This window comes from Lissotriton helveticus, chromosome 5_1, assembly GCF_964261635.1.
Source record: "Lissotriton helveticus chromosome 5_1, aLisHel1.1, whole genome shotgun sequence".
Lineage (NCBI taxonomy): Eukaryota > Metazoa > Chordata > Amphibia > Caudata > Salamandridae > Lissotriton > Lissotriton helveticus.
Window position 1 is genome coordinate 604,941,544 of NC_136065.1, and position 19,677 is coordinate 604,961,220.

The 19,677-nt window shown below is 43.7% G+C and overlaps 1 protein-coding gene across 1 annotated transcript in view; it reads left to right on the top strand.

Moving 5' to 3' along the window:
* FAM13C (family with sequence similarity 13 member C) overlaps positions 1-19,677 on the top strand; it is a 794,386-nt gene that overhangs the window by 333,690 nt on the left and 441,019 nt on the right. The window contains exon 4 of the mRNA XM_078642967.1: positions 16,186-16,304. Coding sequence (XP_078499093.1) covers positions 16,186-16,304 — 119 coding nt within the window. The remainder of the gene's footprint in view (positions 1-16,185; positions 16,305-19,677) is intronic.

Below are 19,677 nucleotides of genomic sequence, written 5' to 3' on the forward strand. Positions count from 1 at the left end.
TGGTCCGGTAAAAAGCCTGGGTATTTGGTTCGATGATAAACTTTGTTTTGGTCCACAAATAAAAAGGTTATCCAGCTCTTGCTTCGACATTTTAAAATCTCTCAAAAAGTTTCTCCCAATGCTTCCCATCTATGCTAGGAAAACGGTTATTCAAGCTCTGATAACCTCCCTCATAGATTATGCCAATGCTCTTTATGTCGTCTACCCGCCCACCTGCTTAAGAAAGTGCAGGCGATTCAGAATGTCATGGGCAAACTTCTGCTCAACCTTCCCAAGCGGGATAATGTCAGATCTCATCTTCACGATCTGCACTGGCTACCAGTGGGTGCGAGGGTGAAGTTCAAGGCCCTTGTGATGGTGCACTCTGCGTTATATGGCCATGGTCCGACCAACCTTCAATCCAGATTTGGATTCTATTCCCCTGCTAGGCAGGTTTGCTATTCTAACCCACTACTGGTGATTGTCCCTAGGGCCCGAAAACAGAGGTCCAGTGGTAGCTCTCTGTCCCATCTGGGTGCCACGGCTTGGAATCCACTTCCGGTGGAGCTTTGGACTGTCCGTTACTTGAATATCTTCAGGAAGAAACTGAAGACATTCCTCTTCAGATAAGCTCTTCTGAAGCTGTCAGTCTACTTCCTATGCACGCGTCCGGACACTCCTCAGACTAGCCACGCGCGTTATAAATGCCGCTAACATCACATAACTGTCGCTTTCTTGTGTCGCATGGTTGCTACAAAGGATCCTTGACTCCGCAAAGGCATATATTCTGCCCAGGTGTACACCATGGTTCTTAATGGTGTGAGGGGTAGCACCAGCGAAAGTTTGTTATACTTTGCTGCTGGCATGATGTTTATCGACGCACCACTGTCTATAATAAAATTCATAGGGCATCTATTCACCTTGAGAGTGATTTCATGACAATGTCCAAATGACCTTTGTTGCTTTGTTTGGTGATTCTTTTTATATTTGTGTTCTTTGCAATACTCAATGCTGATTCATTAAGGGTTGTTCCTGCTTCCATATCAGCACCCTGTCGATCAGCATGTTCCTCCGCTCTTGTAGCCATGAGCACTTTCTCCAAAAGGAGAGTTTCCTGCAGCATGGAGCGTCTGAATGAGTTGCAGAGGTAACCATCAATGGCTAAGATACACGACTTATTCGTCATTGAATTCACAGAACTTGCAGTACTTTATGAGCATATCAATTTTCTTAACAAACTCATCCATCGTCTCATGAGGTTGCTGTCTTGCTTGCTTAAAGGTGTACCTCTCGTAGTCGAGATTCGGCATTGGATTGAACTTGCCTTCCAAAGTCTTCATGATTTGACGGTACGATACTTCATCAGTTTGTGATATTTTCTTTATCACTTCTTTTACTCCTTCACCTGCCAGGCATTTTAAGGATTTAATAATCTTTTTGTCATCAGCTGCTTTTATAGCATCTATGAAGTCATTGAACATTTCGATCCAGGCAGTCCATCTGGCACCAATATTCTGCTTTTTGGCAGTATCGAATGAGAGTGGTGGTTTCAGGAACACAGCGGCTTATAGTGTGTGCTGTTTCCTACTGATGTTAAAGTACATCCTGTTCAAACAGCATTTGGCCTTGAGCGTCTCTTGGCTCGATGGCGTCTCCGCAAGCATCACCCTGCTCACTAGTGCTTGGGTCATCGCGCCCGAGCTGAGGTTCGCGATCAACATCTTCCTTCTTCACAGTGAGTATCGATTTTGTTTTTTGCACATGCTCTTCACCTCTCTCGACTTTATAAATTATGCCTGGCTGTCACTGCCTTTAGCACTTCTGCTTTGTATCGATGATGGCTCTGTGTTATGTTGTGGTGCAGTATCTCTTCTTTTGCCTTTACCAGTCAACTTCTGGCAGGCGGACTGTATTCCGGCAGGCTGACTGTATTCCTCTGTAGGGCCTTCACCTTCTTCAAGGGCCTCTCAAAAGCTGGAGTTGCAATGCGACTCAACATACGCCAACTGTATGCGGCTTTTTGCGGCTCACGTGGCACGCACAAGCAGTTTGCTGGGCCACATCATACTCTCTGGAGGATCATTCTTGATTCTTCGGGTTGCAGAGCCCACCATCACCGCCAGTTGTAGCGTACTCCACAGCCCGGAAGTAGGTAACAGACCACACCACACAAGGATCTCTGGTTTGCACGTCTTTATTCTTCAGCATGCAACTGTTAACAGAACGCACTGCATCACCAAATGTATTAACCACACCCAGTCACACCCAATTGATTACGTAATACTTGTAAGGAGTACGTTGAGAGACCTCATATATACAAACACAAGGGTCAACAACATTCACTACATAAACTGCCAATATCTTCATTACACAATTATGAGTAATAATTATAGCCAATAACAACATATATTAGTGAGTGTGAGTAACATTATAGCCAATCACAACATATATTAGTGTGTGTACCCATACAAATCACAGGATAGATCAATCAGACACCAAATAAAACCATTTTGTAGACGCTGGTTAGGCAAACCAAGTAGGATTCATTCACAAGTTCGAAAAAGTACAAAAGAGAAAACATTTTTGGAACTTAATTGAAGGTCTCTATAGTAAAAAGCATTGATTAAAACTGCTTATGTGTTGGTCTCTGCATTAGTAAGTTTGAGGAATCACTCAAGATGCAGAGAACAGAATGCCTGCACAGCAACATTAAACTGAAGTAGTTCACAAGTAAACATCCTTTTCTGATTGGATTGCTTGCCCATACGTTTTCCCACATGAATATGTGATCTAGATGTCTTTTCATTGATTAATATGTTTTTTGTTTCTAAATGTGCATTGGGAAGGGGAGAAATAGGGCTAGACCAGGGATACAGACACACCTCTAATTTCGAGTGCTCATAGGACCAAGGGCTGAGCAAGAGTCTTTGGCTTCTCTCAGGCTTGTTTTCATGAGTCATCCAGATCTAGCTCTCCCAAAACCTCCCTAACGTTTAATCCAGTAAAATAATGTTTTTTTGTCTTGATCATTTTGAGACAAGATGATGGTTTACCTTGGACTGCAAATGCAAATCGCTTAGAATATTAACGTATAAGATTGTTTCACAAATATTTATTTGCAGTTAGTATGAACGCCTTCAGGAAAAAAAAATTTTTTCACGTGTCTTAGATGCAATTCGCAAAACAGAAATGTCTAAACTACATATACACAATTTACACAAATACAGTGTATCTGATTTATGAGTGGGATGTAAGCAAGTGAGTGTTCTAAGGATTATGTCTACCCATGAAAAAGGGAACGTCTGAAAAGTATTTACACACATAATCATCGCGGCTGGCAGGGAATGGGGGTGGCAAGCCGGGGAAGGGGTTTGAAAAAAGACAAAATATTTTTTTTTAAGTTACCTTTTCACTGTAGCCATCTTTCCTCCATCACTCCTTCTCTTCCTGGCAAGCCACAGAAGCAGGAAGCACAAAGGCTTTCCTAAGTCAAATCACAACGCTGCAGCGTTTTGATTGGCTTGAGTGGCGTGGTTCTGCGCTCAGATGAGGACTGGGAGCCTGGGCATGTTCTCCACCCAGGCTGTGCATTACAGCCCAGTGGAGAACATACAAAGTGTGCATGTTTGTTTGGCCAGCCCAAGACAGCTGGCCAAACCATCATGAACACTTAGAGTGCCCACTGCTCCTCCCCCTGTGACACCAGCCCGTCCTAACCCAGCCCATCAGCTCCGAAAAATAAAATTATAATATTGATGTTATTATCATTTTATTTTTCCTTTTTCCACTGACTGAGAGCAGTGAAGCAATGCTCCTCTGCCTTAGCGGAGGAGCCGCCCTTGCACGTAATGCACAGTGTGTGAATTGTTCCAGAGGGGCAAACTTTGGGCGCATTCACAGAACCTTTAGAATGCCCTAGCACCAATTTTAGTGCCTTACTCCTAAATGGCACAAGAGGAGTGAAATGCACCAATCTGAAATTCACAAAATACATATAGGATGCTGCTATTCATGTTGGGGGTATTTTTGTTTTTAAAAAAGAACATGGAAACCAATAAACACAACCTTCCTTCATTTCTAGACCTTGCATATGAGCAGGTTATATACTTCAAAGTTAAGCATGGGTGCGGTTCCAAAAATATTCATGTCAGCTAACTTTGTGAATGCATTTATTGTGACTGTTTACGCAATGCTTAAGTTATATATGACTGGATTGGGGCCCACTGGAAATGTTTGTGAAGTTCATAAAAATGTAACTTATGTCGGTAGGTGTAACTTACTCATATTGGGTCCTCTTGACAATCTGCAGGGACCCTCAGGATTGAAGAGGAATTAATTTCCCAACTTAAAATGCGCCACAGGGCGTGTTTGCAGACATTTCACCTCAGGCCCTGCCCCTTCCTTCACCATTGTGCAAAAGAGTTCCCTGGCGAGTTGTATGATAGGGAATTAATTCACCTTCAATACTGAGGGTCCCTTGGGGCCAACTAGCCCACCAGGTACCTCCAGTATGTGCCAGGGAGCTGCGTTGCAGAGAGGTGTTCAGAGGCCATGACCCTTTTTACACCTCTCTGCAACGCAGCTCTGTGGCACTTACTGGAGGTACCTAGTGGGCTAGTTGGACCATAGGGACCCTCAGGATTCAAGGGGACTTAATCTCCCAACTTAAAACGGCCACAAGGCGTGTTTACACAGTGGTGAAGGGAGGGGACGGGCCTGAGGTGACATGTGCAAACACGCCCTGTGGCGCGTTTCAAGTTGGGGAAATAATTCCTCTTCAATCCTGAGGGCCCCTGGGGGCCAACTAGCCCACCAGGTGCTTCCAGTAAGCGCCACTGTGCTGCGTTGCAGAAAGGTGGTCCAGGCCGTGCCCCTTTTTACACCTCTCTGCAACACAGCTCTGTGGCACTTACTGGAGGTACCTAGTGGGCTAGTTGGACCCTAGGGACCCTAAGGATTCAAGGGGACCTAATCTCCAAACTTAAAACGGCCACAAGGCGTGTTTACACAGTGGTGAAGGGAGGGGACGGGCCTGAGGTGACTTGTGCAAACACGCCCTGTGGCGCGTTTTAAGTTGGGGAAAAAAATCCTCTTCAATCCTGAGGGCCCCTGAGTGCCAACTAGCCCACCAGGTGCTTCCAGTAAGCGCCACTGCACTGCGTTGCTGAAAGGTGGTCCAGGCCGTGCCCCTTTTTACACCTCTCTGCAATGCAGCTCTGTTGCGCTTACTGGAGATACCTATTGAGCTAGTTGGACCCTAGGGACCCTCACGATTCAAGGGGACTTAATCTCTCAACTTAAAACGGCCACAGGGCACGTTTACACAGTGGGGAAGGGAGGGGACAGGGCCTGAGGTGACGTGTGCAAACATGTCCTGTGGCGCATTTTAAGTTGTGTATGGGTGTGTTAGTGAGTGAATGACTGTCTCAGTAGTGTCTTTATGAGTAACTACATATGTTTTAAAGTAGTATATGTGAGTATTGGTGTATGTGAGAGTGAGAGATTGGAAGAGTTCCTGTATAAATAAGTATGTGTTTCTATAAGTGAATGTTTAAGAGAGTAAGTATGTGTAAGTTTCTGTAGCAGTAAGTGTTGTGGTGTGTGTAGAACTGTAAATGCAATTAAATGGATGTTTGATACTTTGTTTGCATGTGTTGTGACTATGTGTGTGAGTACCTATATGGATGAGTGTCGATGTGTAACAGGATGTATGTTATGTAAAGGTGCTTGTAAAGCGCAACTAACACCTAACGGTTTCTTGGCGCTGTGAGCAAAGGGAGACGGAGAAGGAACTGTCAGGGCGAAAGAGAGAGGAGATGAAGACCTAGTTGTGTGCTCTACGGAACAAATGGGTTTTAAGAACTGATCTGAAGTGAGTGTAGGAGGTAGTAAGCCTGCATTCTAAGGGGAGGGCATTCCAAAAAGATGGAGCAAGAAACGAGAATCTAAGCCCTCCACGGGTGTCTTAAGTAAAGCCAGATGAGAGGAACGGAGGTAATGGGGAGGAGCATAATGGTGAAGTAGAGAAGAGATGAATGACGGGCCAAGGCTGGCCAGGGCCTTGAAAATGGTGCAACCTAATTTGAAATTGCAGCGCTCGGCTACAGGGAGCCAGTGGAGTGTCTTTAACAGGGTGAGAATATGCTGATGCTTAGGCTGGCAGAAGATTAGCCGAGCAGCCTGGTTCTGAACCAGCTGCAATCGATTCAGCTGGTAGGCGGGGATACCAACATAGAGAGAATTGGCGTAATCTATTCTGGAGATTACCAAAGCCAGTAAGGTCAGGGTGAGGGCCTCTGTGGTAAGAAAGCGGGCGATTTTGCGGATTCTCCGCAAATGAAAGAAGCTAGAAGAGACCACAGCATTAATCTGGGGCTTCATCGAAAGATCATTACAAATGATCACCCCCAAACTTTTGCCTGAGTCAGCAGGGCGAGGGGGAAGACCCAAGCTGACGGGCCAGAAGTTGGGACTCCACGGGTTGGTTGCACCCCCGACAAGAACCAATTCGTTCTGGTCGGGGTTGAGTTTAAGATGGTTTGCCCCCATCCAGTCACTGATGTGACACAGCGTGGACTGGAAATTGTGGATGGATTGGGCCGAGGGATCGATGTCAAAGATCAGCTGGATGTCATCTGCATAATTGAATGCAGTGACATTACTACCTCGTAAAGACCGGATGAGGGGGGTAAGGTACAAATTAAAAAGGAGGGGAGAAAGGGAAGAGCCCTGTGGGACGCCACATGTCAACCCAACTTTATCGGCAGCGAACTGGGAGAGGCGGACAGCCTAATGGCGATTGCTCAAGAAAGAGCGAACCCAATCAAGGGCAGATCCCTGGATGCCGGCCTCCCTGACACGGCCGACCAGAATATCGTGGTCGACCGTGTCAAAGGCGGCCGACAAATCCAGGAGAATCAAGACCTGGCTGATATTAAGGTCCGCTCCCCTCCGCAGTTCCTCCATCACTGAAAGAATGACTGCCTCAGTAGAATGGGCGGGTCTGAAGCCGGCCTGTTAGGAATCGAGGAACTGCGTACGCTCGATGAATGAACTTAAAAAGTTGGTGACATGGGCTTCAAGTATCTTACTAAGGTAGGGAAGTAGGGAAATGGGACGAAAGTTACTCAGAAGGGACGGGTCAGCATTAGTTTTTTTTTAAATGGGCACCACTTCAGCAATTTTAAAGGAGCTGGGGACCAGGCCTGCTTTGAGTGAGTTATTCAATAGTGATAGTGGGGGGAGAGGACAAGCAGTGAAAGCGTCGCGCAAGACATGGAGAGGACAGCAATCAGTGGGGATCCAGAAGTAACCTTATTCAGCAAAGCTAAGAACTCGTCCTCTGAGATCGGGGGTATTTGAGTGATTTGCTGAGAATTAGAGATAGCAGGAGTGGTAGCCGAAATGACTGGGTCAGAGGGAGCAAGAGAGGGAATACTATTTTTAATATTGATAATTTTATCCATAAAAAACTGATTGAGGGAGTCACAAAGTGCCCGAGAAGGAAGGGGTTTAATAGTGATCCTGTCTGGGTGCGAGAGTTCCTCTACAATAGAGAAAATATCTTTAGCTTTAGAAGCTGAGTCCAAGATCTTCTTAGAAAAGTAGGAGGTTTTAGCTTGCAAGATAGCAAGTTTGTACTCTTTGAGCAGGGTCGTAAATACCAACTTTTTGTCAGGGGCATAGTCACGTCGCCAGCCACGCTCGGCCTGCCTAAGTTTAAGCTTCATGCCTTTGAGTTCCTCAGAAAACCATCTTTGCGCGTCATGAGGGCGCTTTAACCTAACCTGTTTGAGGGGAGCTACAATATTGCTAGCTAATTCAAGCCAGTGCTTCAAACCTAAAGCTTAGGTGTCAAGGGAGTCGCAGTCGGGGAGGGAGAGGCTCTGAGTAAGGTTACAAATTCACCAAGGTCAGCCCTATTCCAATTTCTGGCAGGGAGATTACCCTCAAGGACCCGACTAGCATGGAGAGTAACAGTGAAGGAAAAGGTAATGATGGAGTGATCCGACCAGGGACAAGGAAGGATAACGGGAGTAGAAATGTCCAGGTTGGAAGTCCACACCTGGTCAAGGATATGGCCCTTGACATGGGTTGCCGAGTTAATATGTTGGGAACAATTCATACCAGTTAAAAAATCGGAAAAGGTGGAAGAGCAGACACTCTCTCTATTGTCAGAGGGCCAATAATTAAAATCCTCTAGAATCAATAGTTTTGAATTGTTAATGACCAGCTGGGAGAGCATATTGCCAAACATTGACGGGAAGTTAGGCATAAACTGAGGGGCCGATAGACCAGAACACAGATAAGAGGTACCACTGGGGATTCCAATCTAAGAACAAGGCAGTTGACCAGGGGAATACTGGCCACCGCCAATGAAGAGAATCTAATAGGGTGTTTAATAATAGCTGCCACCCCGCCTCCCGACTTACCCGGGGCTCTGTTGGCTTGAAGAACATAGTAACCCGGCGGGGTCGCTACGAGGATGTCCGGAGAGGACTCCTCACTAAGCCATGTCTCTGTAACAAATAACAGGTCGGGTTTCTCAGAGTCCAAGAGTTGAAAAATTTCCAACTGGTGCTTGACCAGCGAGCGGGTGTTAAGGTAGCTCACTGCGAACTTAGAGTTAACGGCCCTTTTAGTGGAGGAGAAGTGGGCAGTCGTGGGGATCAGAGTAGCCGATGGTAATGCCATAGCCAGAGAGAAATCAAATTCAGGGAAAGCCTTTCTGGGGCAGAGCAATCCCAGTGAGTCTAATCTGGGCAATATGGTGGGACAGAGGGACCAGTGGGCATGCAAGCGGGTCAAATCAGCAGCGGAATAGTTAATAAATCGGGCAGAATGGCAGGCCCCTGGCCCCAACAGGCCGCGGACGGGCGCAGACGGGCTTACCTTAGGCGCACCTTCGGCACGCCATTGTCGCGCCTGCTGCGCTCGTCCGCTGCGCTTCCGAGGGGCCATTGCAATTTATATCTAAACCCCACCCCCAGCTAGACCGCGGAGCGCGGCACCACCGGAATCCAGGTCCTCACCTAAGATGGCGGTACAAAAGGGGGTGGTGATGGACGGAGCATCTGAACCAATCAAATACTCACACCCAGTCAAAAGATCTGGGTTTAATTCATCACCGTTCTTTAGCCCACTCTGCCACCCCAGTTCAGACATGGCTATATGCAAATCAGTCTGACCCTGTGCCTCATGGGAACAGTCCAGCCCGAACTGCCAAGCCATGCCTTCCCTGGACCGGAAACAAGCTTCCGAGGACCGGTTTCTGGCATTACAGCCGTCTTCAGCCTGGCGTGCTTGAATCCAGTGGCAAAGTGAGCAAGGGACTCACGTCTGAGCATACCCTGCCACACTTATGGCGGCCAAAAGCGGTACAAAAGGGGGTGGTGATGGACGGAGCATCTGAACCAATCAAACACTCACACCCAGTCAAAAGATCAGGTTTAATCCATCACCGTTCTTTAGCCCACTCTGCCACCCCAGTTCAGACATGGCTATATGCAGATCAGTCTGACCCTGTGCCTCATGGGAACAGTCCAGCCCGAACTGCCAAGCCATGACTTCCCTGGACTGGAAACAAGCTTCCGAGGACCGGTTTCTGGCGGTATACAACCTTTACCACGCAACTTTTACAACGACCTACCTTTACCACGCAATTTTTACAACGCAGGATCCATTACAACGAAGTACCATTACAACGCATGTATTTACAACGTAGATACTTTTACCACGCATACCACTACAACGTAAGTATTAGTAAGTATATAATTTTATCAAAAATATTATAAGTTTGGGTTTTTGGGTAAAGGGGTATTTTTAGGGTTTAGGGTCAGTTTTGGGTTTTTGGGTAAAGGGGTATTTTTAGGATTCAGGGTCAGTATTGGGTTTTTGGGTAAAGGGGTATTTTTAGGGTTGAGGGTCAGTTTTCAGTTTTTGGGTAAAGGGGTATTTTTAGGGTTCAGGGTCAGTTTTCAGTTTTTGAGTAAAGGGGTATTTTTAGGGTTCAGGGTCAGTTTTCAGTTTTTGGGTAAAGGGGTATTTTTAGGGTTCAGGGTCAGTTTTCAGTTTTTGGGTAAAGGGGTATTTTTAGGGTTCAGGGTCAGTTTTCAGTTTTTGGGTAAAGGGGTATTTTTAGGGTTCAGGGTCAGTTTGGGGTTTTTGGGTAAAGGGGTATTTTTAGGGTTCAGGGTTAGTTTTAGGTTTTTGGGTAAAGGGGTATTTTTAGGGTTCAGGGTCAGTTTTGGGTTTTTGGGTGAAGGGGTATTTTTAGGGTTCAGGGTCAGTTTTGGGTTTTTGGGTAAAGGGGTATTTTTAGGGTTCAGGGTCAGTTTTGGTTTTTTTTGGGTAAAGGGGTACAGGATAAATTAAATAAAATAAAATAATTAAATTAAATTAAATAAAAAAAATTATTACATTAAATTAAATTAAATAATTAAATTAAAGTAAATTAAATTAAATTATTTAAATTAAAATAAATTAAATTACATTAATTAAATTAAATTAGAATAAATTAAATTAATTAAATTAAATTAGTTAAAATAAATTAAATTAAATTAAGTTAAATTAATTAATTTAATTTAATTACATTAAATTACATTAAATTAATTAAATTAAATTAAAATACATTAATTATATTAAATTACATTAAATTAAATTAAATTATTTAAATTAAATAAATTACATTAAATTACATTAAATTAATTAAATAAAATTAATTAATTAAATTAAATTACATTACATTAAATTAAATTAATTAAATTACATTATTTAAATTAAATAAATTACATTAAATTAAATTAATTAAAATAAATTAAATTAAATTAAAATAATTAAATTAAATTAAATTAATTTTAATTAATTTACATTTCAAAAAATATTATATACTTACTAATACTTACGTTGTAATGGTATGCGTTGTAAAGGTATCTGCGTTGTAAATACATGCATTGTAATGGTACTTCGTTGTAATGGATCCTGCGTTGTAAAAATTGCGTGGTAAAGGTAGTCGTTGTAAAAGTATGCGTTGTAACGTCATACATCCGTTTCTGGCATTACAGCCGTCTTCAGCCCGGCTTTCTTGAATCCAGTGGCAAAGTGAGCAAGGGACTCACGTCTGAGCATACCCTGCCACACTTATGGCGGCCAAAAGCGGTACAAAACGGGGTGGTGATGGACGGAGCATCTGAACCAATCAAACACTGGGGTGGCAGAGTGGGCTAAAGAACGGTGATGGATTAAACCCAGATCTTTTGACTGGGTGTGAGTGTTTGATTGATTCAGATGCTCAGTCCATCACCACCCCCTTTTGTACCTCACCTAAGCTGGCGCCTGCCCTCCACAGCAATCGGCATGTCAGCCGTGATGGACCGGGGCAGGGAGGCACACCCTACTGAGGAGACGGGTATTGAGTCACCCGCTGTCTGGTCCGGATAAAGTAAGGTAAGTACAGTGGGGGTTCTAATTAAAAAGAGATGCAGGGCGATAAAAACGATTTTTAAAAGTAACAGGGCACAATGGGAGACGGGTGACAGAGGAGCTCCACGCTTCTTATCCAGCTCGCAATCTGCCCCCAGAGCTCAGCGGACCTTCAAGCGTGCTGCCACCACACCTTCTAGCACATGTATAAGTCTTGGAGTACATATGATGAGTGAGTACATGTATGAGTGACTGTATAGGACTGTTGGTGAATGAGTGGATGTGTGTGTAGATCTTGGAATTACGGAATAGGTGTGTTGTAAGTGGTATTGGTATGCCTATTGTTTTGAAAATGTTAGTTTCTATTTTTGAGTTTGTGTATCAAAGGTTACATTAGAGTGAGAGTAGGACTGCCACTCTATCACAAGGATGATGTAATCAATGATGTCATTTGAGATGTCATTAGTGATTTCATGAGTGATGTCACTGACCATTTCATGAGTGATGTAATATTTGACGTCATCGGCAGTGCATTGCGGGGGCGCGAGTTATAGTTAGCTCAACTAACTTTAACGGGGGAATTTCTATGCTTTTGTACGAGTGAAATGTCCAACTAACTATAACGCCCCTGAAATCTATGTTTTTTTCTGTGAATTTCTAAGGTTTTTTAAATGCTAATTTCTAACTATAATGTGCCTGAAACCTATGGTTTTTTCAGTGAATATATTATATAATTGAATACTCAAATTGTATATGAATACAAAAATACTTATTTTGCTTTAAAATATTTTAATAACACTTTTAATGGTAAAATAATTATAGTTTTATTTAAGTGATCTTTTTATAGTTTTTTTAATTAAAGCAACACGGTCACATGTATTAAAAATCACAGGCAAAATAATATTGTGCGACACTCATCTCGTCCGAAACTCCTCCCTTTTTAAGCAATTTCTTGCTTCTACTCTCCTGCAGTTCTTGTATGAATCCTGTCCACAGGTGATTATTTATTTCTCCCTCCAATGATACCTCTCACACGTTCCCTACACACGTAGGTGCTTCTTCGGGCATTCCTTGGTCTGGTTCACTGGTCTCTCTTGCACACAACTTGATTCCATCTCAGCCCTCCAAGCAAACAGGTGTGTGATGTCTCTTTTGGCAAACACTAGGCCCAATGTCACCATGTCCTCTCTGCAGGTGTATATACCTCCTCATCCACTAGTTGGTGAAGAGCTATTTTGGGGGATTAGGTCTATTGGGTATTCCATAGCTGCTCCCAGCATGACCCCAACTGCGCCTCAGAAGGATCGAAGAACTGCACAGTCCCATACCATATGGTGGAAATCACCAACTGTCTTGCGGCAGTGATGGCAGCGAGGGTCGGAGGCCCTAGGCATGCGCAACTAGCAGAAGTGGTTTAGGTAAATGCAGTGCAGGTATTTAAATTGTATCAGTCAAAATAGCGCCATCACCAATGCTTCCCTTGGCCCCAGCAGGGTCAGCACCCATTCTGTGTTCTCCAGTGCGCTCACATGGTTTTCCCAGTGCTCTCGCAGCTGTGGGAGGGAGTTAGGTGTGTGCAGCACTAGGGATTTATAGAGTATAGATATTTCACTCCTGGGAGGAAGGGGGCCCATTGTCAATATTGTTTGAAGAGGATTAAGCTCTGATAGGTCTGTAGGCTTACCAAGGAAAGGCCTAAGTGCGTGTCTGAGTTACAGCAATAGAACTGTGTACATTCTAGCAAGAATTCGTCTTGGAGGTCTGTGTTTGATTTGATGTACGGAAGTCGCACATCTGCCCCACACACAGGTTGGTGACATCCAAGGTGTCCCAGCCTTGGAACCCCTCTAATGATGCAATCTCCGGTAGAAGAGTGCCATGCCACAGGGGCATTTTGAGTGTCAGATCCCACCCACCACCCCATGTTCCTCAGTGCTGCCCCCAAACCCTCACTGTTGCTTTTGTCACTGGGGAGTCTACATGGACATACACCCACATGTAGGCAAACTATCAGGTAGATTCATCAAGCTTTTTTGCGAGCGTAAACAGTGCGGAGCAAAATTCGGCCATTTGCGCCCGCAAAAATGGCATTTGAGATCCATCAATGGTTCATGAACTCGCAATTTGAAAAATCGCAAATAATTGCGATTTCTCAAATTGCGATCGCATTTAAGGAATCTCAATTAGAGATTCCTTAAATGCTATTCATGAACCTTTTAAAAATTGCGAATTCGCTATTTTTTGCCGCTATTTACCGCGAAGTCTGACTTCGTGGTAAATAGCGAAAACTTAGAAAAATGCACTTTAGTGCATTTTTCTGAGTTGTATGTTACACACACACATGTCCTTTGGACATGTGTGTGCGCAACATCAGTCTACATTGACATTTCAGGGGTGCTACAGGGTGTCCTTTGGACACCCCTGGCACCCTTGAAATCGCATCCTTATTTGCGATTAGCAAATTGCTAATCGCAAATAAGGAAGCTGTAGAAATCGCAAATAATATTGCGATTTCTACATGAATCCCGTTTTGCGAGTCCGTAATAGCGATTCCTTAATAATCGCTATTAAGGACTCGCAAATCAGGACATTGATGAATCTGGGGGTATATTTTTTAATAATTTATTTTAAATTAACCCTATTCATTACGTTCTAATTTTAAAATAAATATAAACATTATATTTTAGATCGGTATTTATTTTAAAATCTTTAAAAAATAGTTCTGTTCGAATTATATTTATTTAACAACATTAAATAATAATTCAAAATGATGTTCATTATGCTGTAGCATTTTTAAAGTTGTATTAAAAATGTTAATACATATATAAAATTAGTTAATTTTAATATGTAACATAAAAATATTTGTGCATTTTTGTTTTGTTTAATAAACATTTTACATTGTCCCTGTACTTTACCATAGGGTGGTCTCACGGAGACTGTAAGGTTATAAGCCCCCAAGCTGAGAAGAGGTACGGCCTCTTTCTTCAAAGGCTGTCTGACGAGAAGGCTCACTTGTATTATTATTCCAATGTTATGTTATATGAATTTGAATAGCGCACAACTCACATGGAAGGGTATCCTGGTGCTGAACCTAAGTGGGTTGTTAAGCAAAGGGACCAACAAAGGTTTGTCAAAAGATCTGAAATTGTGAGACATTAGGCGAGATTTTCTCTTGGGAGAGCAACGATGACAAAAAATGTTGTCATGGCTATGGAGACTAGAGGGCAGATTTATCAAAATTTCACGCAACTCAGAAATACACCTTGCTGTGCTGCGTTAAAGGGAGAGGTCAGGAATGTGCAGGATTGTTGGTGGATAGTGGTAACACCCACGCTCCACCCATGTACTGCCGCCCTCGGGCAGAGTAACACAAGGCAGTGACTTGGTCTGCCTTGAGTTACTCCAGGTTTTGGAAGAGAATAGTGTGTGTCTTGAGAAGAGACTGAACCAGAAAGACATTTCAGAAGATGCTGTCATTTCCAGAATGTGGTTTTAAGAAGTTCAGAAAGAGAGTGCGCAGTGAAAGTGGAGTTGCTTCCAAAAAGACCAAACTACTTGGGGGGACTACAGCACAAGAGGTTTGGGTATAGATGAAAAGTCAAGTTGATTGGCCAGAATTGGTAATTGGAGGCAGTTGTCATGAGAATAGACGTTTTATATAAGCAACATTTTACCCACGTGATGTGTCTCACCGTGTTAGCTATGGTCACTAAAATGTGACACTAACCTGTGCCAACAATTAAATACACAAAAGAAACTTTTTTTATACGATCTGTTCGGCCATCTATCCATCTGTGAGGCAGACCTTCTAACGTGAGGCAAGCAAGCACCACACATACCACCTATCGTTGTTTAACGTGGGCTGCTATTACGTCTCGTGTACTTTTTAAAATTATATTTTTTAGGCACCAAAAAATAAACTTATTAATACATTTCTAAAATCAAATGTTCCCATAGCTGGCAGTTTTCAAAATAGACGTAACGCCTTTGAAATGTCTTTGCAGGGTGAATTTTAAAAGCGTAGACCTCTTATGGGCTACATTTGTGTCACTGTGGAAGGCAGTGGTAATGTCTGTGGGTAGCCTTCACCTTGGTTTCTTCCCTGCTGACCTGTTTCCCTGGAGGACTAGACCATTTTGCGCGCTGGACAAGTGACATTATGAAACTGCTCCCAATTAAGATTTATTTTTTCCAAACTTTGCTCGTATGACCCTGAGCTTATCAAGTAGACGTTGCTGCGGAAATTTCAAGGTAGGGCTGGCATACAAAAAAACACAAGAGCAGCCCCTTCAGCGCAGTCCCAAAGGGAGTGTGACCTCGAATGAAGTACAAATATTCAAACACACAACAGATAAGCAATGTGCGAAGGGCAGTAGAAATGGGCATGACGGGTCTACGGTTTTAGTGTCATATGGATGACTCCAATGAAGCCAGGGTAGGTTTGCCGCAGAGATAAGCATCTGGAAGGTACTGTGCGTGGAGAAAGTACAGAACTGCGCATGCTATACGGGCCAACGTTTCCAGCAGGTTCCAGACCATCTATATCATTTTATCTTGAGCGTTTCCCAGAACAGACCGCATTACCATCACAAACCCTGCCTTTTTCTGTGCTTTTGAATACAGAGCGGAACATCTTTCTGCTCCCAGAAACTGCACGTGTGCATAAATGTGCTTGTTGCTTTTATTTCAGCACACGTTTTGTGTAAACTGGGGAGGGGGGTATCCATTTTCTGTCCTCTGCCTTATCTGTTCAGGTGCCTTCATATGCTCTATCTTTTCCTACAGGAAATGGAGAAAGGACTACCGTGTTTCTCAGAGCCATGGGGTACAATGGGAATGCTCCTCAAAGAGCACACACAGCCCACAGCACTCAGATGCCAGGACACAGTGGACACAGAGACAAGGTCAGTTAATGTATGTTTGAAATCTTACTGGTATTGTAGCTGCTTACTTAATTTGCCTCTTCTTCAGGTCCAAAACATCCTTATGCAAAACGTCATTTCTGTATTTGTTTATTTTTCTTTGGCTTGGTGGAGGGATTTTTTCAAGTATAATCCTGGCCAGTTTAGGTATAATAAGAGCACGCTGCGAATTTAGTGGGTTTTATCATCTGTCAACTGAACAACAGCAGTTAAACGGTTTATATTGTTATGTGCACAATTTAACAAGTGGTATGCACAATTTAACAAGTGATATTTACCAAAGTGCTAGCCACTCTGCAATTATCATTAAGCTGTATTTTTCAGTCGAAATTGCATTTTTGATTTGTTGTTAACTTTCGTTCTGTTTGACGAATGTTCACGAAATTCACAAGGCTCTTTACGCATCCTGCTTGGTTTCTTCATTTCAAAATTTGTTATGATCAGCCATTTTGGGGGGGATGATCTAAAAATAGAGACGGTCCATTTCATATTAGAAATATAGGCCCACATGCATCAAAGGAAAAACCGGTCGCAAACGGGCAGATTCTCAGAATCTGCCCCTTTGCGACCGGTATTTTTGCATTTGGGATGCATCATCCCAAATGCAAAAAGCGCAATATAAGAAATCGCAAAATTGCGATAACTCAAATTGCAATTGCATTTCAGGAATCTCAAATTGAGATTCCTTAAATGCAATGCATTAAAGTAAAAAAGAATTGCGATTTCCCTAATAGGGCGAACAAATTACCATGAAGTTGAACTTCATGGTAATTTGCAAAAATTGGAAAAAGCCACTAAAGTGCATTTTTCAAAGTTCCATTTTACAGACACACATGCCCTTGGGGCATGTGTGTCTGCAAGATGTACTCAGATGCAGATTTCAGGGGTGCAACAGGGTGTTCTATTGAGACCCTGGCACCTTTGAAATTGCATTCTCAATTTGCGATTCTCTAATTGAGAATCGCAAATTCAGAATGTCTTCCCATTCATTCCTATGGGCCTCTAGGCCCATAGGAATTAATGGGGCGGTATTCCTTAATTGTGAATCGCAATTTGTAAGTCGCAATTAAGGAATGTTTAGAAATCGCTATTTTTTTAGCGATTTCTACATGAATAGCCTTTTGCTATTCCTTATTAGCGAATCCTTATTTTTCACTAATAAGGAATGGCAAAAGGCATTGTTGATGCATGTGGGCCATAGCTTTTTGCTGCAAAAAAAAAAGCTCAACGGAATCACATTAAACCAGGCAAGTGGTAAAGGTATACAGAAAATGTCCTATTTCGTTTTAGTAGAGATCGATTTAGTTTTTTTTACATCTGTGTTTAAAAAACAAAAGGACCGTGAAAGGTTTATTTTATGGCCATATTGAAGTCTGAGGTCCAGAATGGTTGGAGACCAACTGTTTACAAACTGATTTAAATTCTGAAAAAAATCTAATTGGAAGAGATAGCTGGTTTCCTATTCATTCCTGCAGTTCTGTAATGGTTTGAGAATGGTTCGAAAACTGCCGCTATCTGATTGTCTGTCACAGATTGAAAACATTGCTCCAGGCGATGCACGAGGCAAACCATTTTCTAAACATTGTATAACTTGTCTCATGGAATAAAATCACAAGCAATCAAGTCGAGACCGGAAACGGTGCCCTGCACCCAGAGCCTCCTGACTGGTAAAAGGTCACACAGAGCTGGTTCTGAGGTTACAGAAGACAGGGGACATGTCCTGCACTACAGTGGCGAGACATTAGCCCCCGCTGCCACCACGGTTCCGGGGGGGGGGGGGGGGGCGGCTGAGTTACGAGGGGAAACACCCAACACATCGGGGTCAAAACCTCGCATGAGCGTTCACATCGCATGCTTTTAGTACGCATGCTACGACGGCGCGAGGCCTTTAACATTGCATGCAATTACAACGCATGCAATGTTAAGATGCCCTTACAACGAGCTTTCCCAACATGCCGCATCGAAATTGGATTACTACAGAGTGTCACGTCACGGGGGAGGGGGGCCTCAGCAGAGTGCAGTGGGACCAAAGTGGTCGGTGGTGTGTGTGTGTGGGGGGGGGGGAGGGCTGGGGGCATCTATGTACTTTGCGACGGGGCCTTCAAGGTTCGTTACGCCACTGCTGCACCCATAGTCTGATGTCAAGAAACGTGCACAGTGGGATCTGGGAGACTTGGTTTGGCTTAGAACATGGCTGGATTTTGGGGCGTATTGGAGCAGCTCCTCTTTCATTGTTATAATGGACACTTGTTTCAAACCTGTGCTTATTAGCCTTCAAATCATTGCCATTGGGCGTGTTGCTCTAAGTACATCAATGGAAGCAAAGCAAGTTCACAAAACACAAAATACATATTTTTCAGCAGAAAGCACAGTACCTGAAACAGTGTCCATGATGACATGGAGTGCAATGGCCATCCTTAGGCAGACGGGCATAGAACACAGTGTAGTTAGAGCCATGGCCGTGAGCTAAGTGCCCATCGCACATGGTAGGTTCTGGAGGCAAGGTGGGTAGTTAGTTACACTTTGTGGCAGGATGTTATTTGGTCACGGCCTAGGCACAGCACATTAGTGCATACTCCTAGAAATGCCGCACACAGCCGAAGTCCTTGTAGAGAGGATTTTTTTTCAAGTTTCAAAAACCTTTATTGCATGAAGTGACAAGTTGTACAGCACGGCATAAGTCATCAATGTAACAGATGCATAGTGAAGTAAAGACAGTAGCAATGCAGTAACCTTACAATCCTAACTAATCCAGAACCCCACCCCCCCACCCTTCCTAGCAACCCTCCCTCCATTCCCTCCCAATTACCACAGTGATTTCCAGACGCACAAGCCCAACAGTATGACCACAGGTAGTGTCTCAGAACATGAAAGCCAGTTCAGTAGCGGCCCAGTGGCCTTTTTCAATTGGCAGGGGGGCGGGGTCCACCACTGGAAAACCAGTCCAGCACCATCACCTCCAAAACTCGGAGCATCAGCGTCCTTCTGTGTGTTAACAGCCCGCTCATCAGGCAATACAAACATACACATCCCCTCCAATTAATCCCCAATTCCCTCAGCACCCTCCTCCTCCGATTGCAGGCTCAGAAGATAGGTCATCAGTGGCCCCCAGATATCCTTGGGACGGGACTTCAATGGTAATTGCGCCGCATACGCATGCAGGTGTTCCTGCCAGGTGGCCAGGTCATGGATCCAATCTTTAAACTTAGGCACCCTGCCACTTCCCCATCTACAGGCCACCTGTCTTCTTGCCAGGAGTATGCCCATTGCCAGAAACTTTTTATGTAGTGTCTTAATGTCACCAATCAGACCCAATTGTATAGAGGTGGGTGACCCGATAAACCCTTGCGAGCTC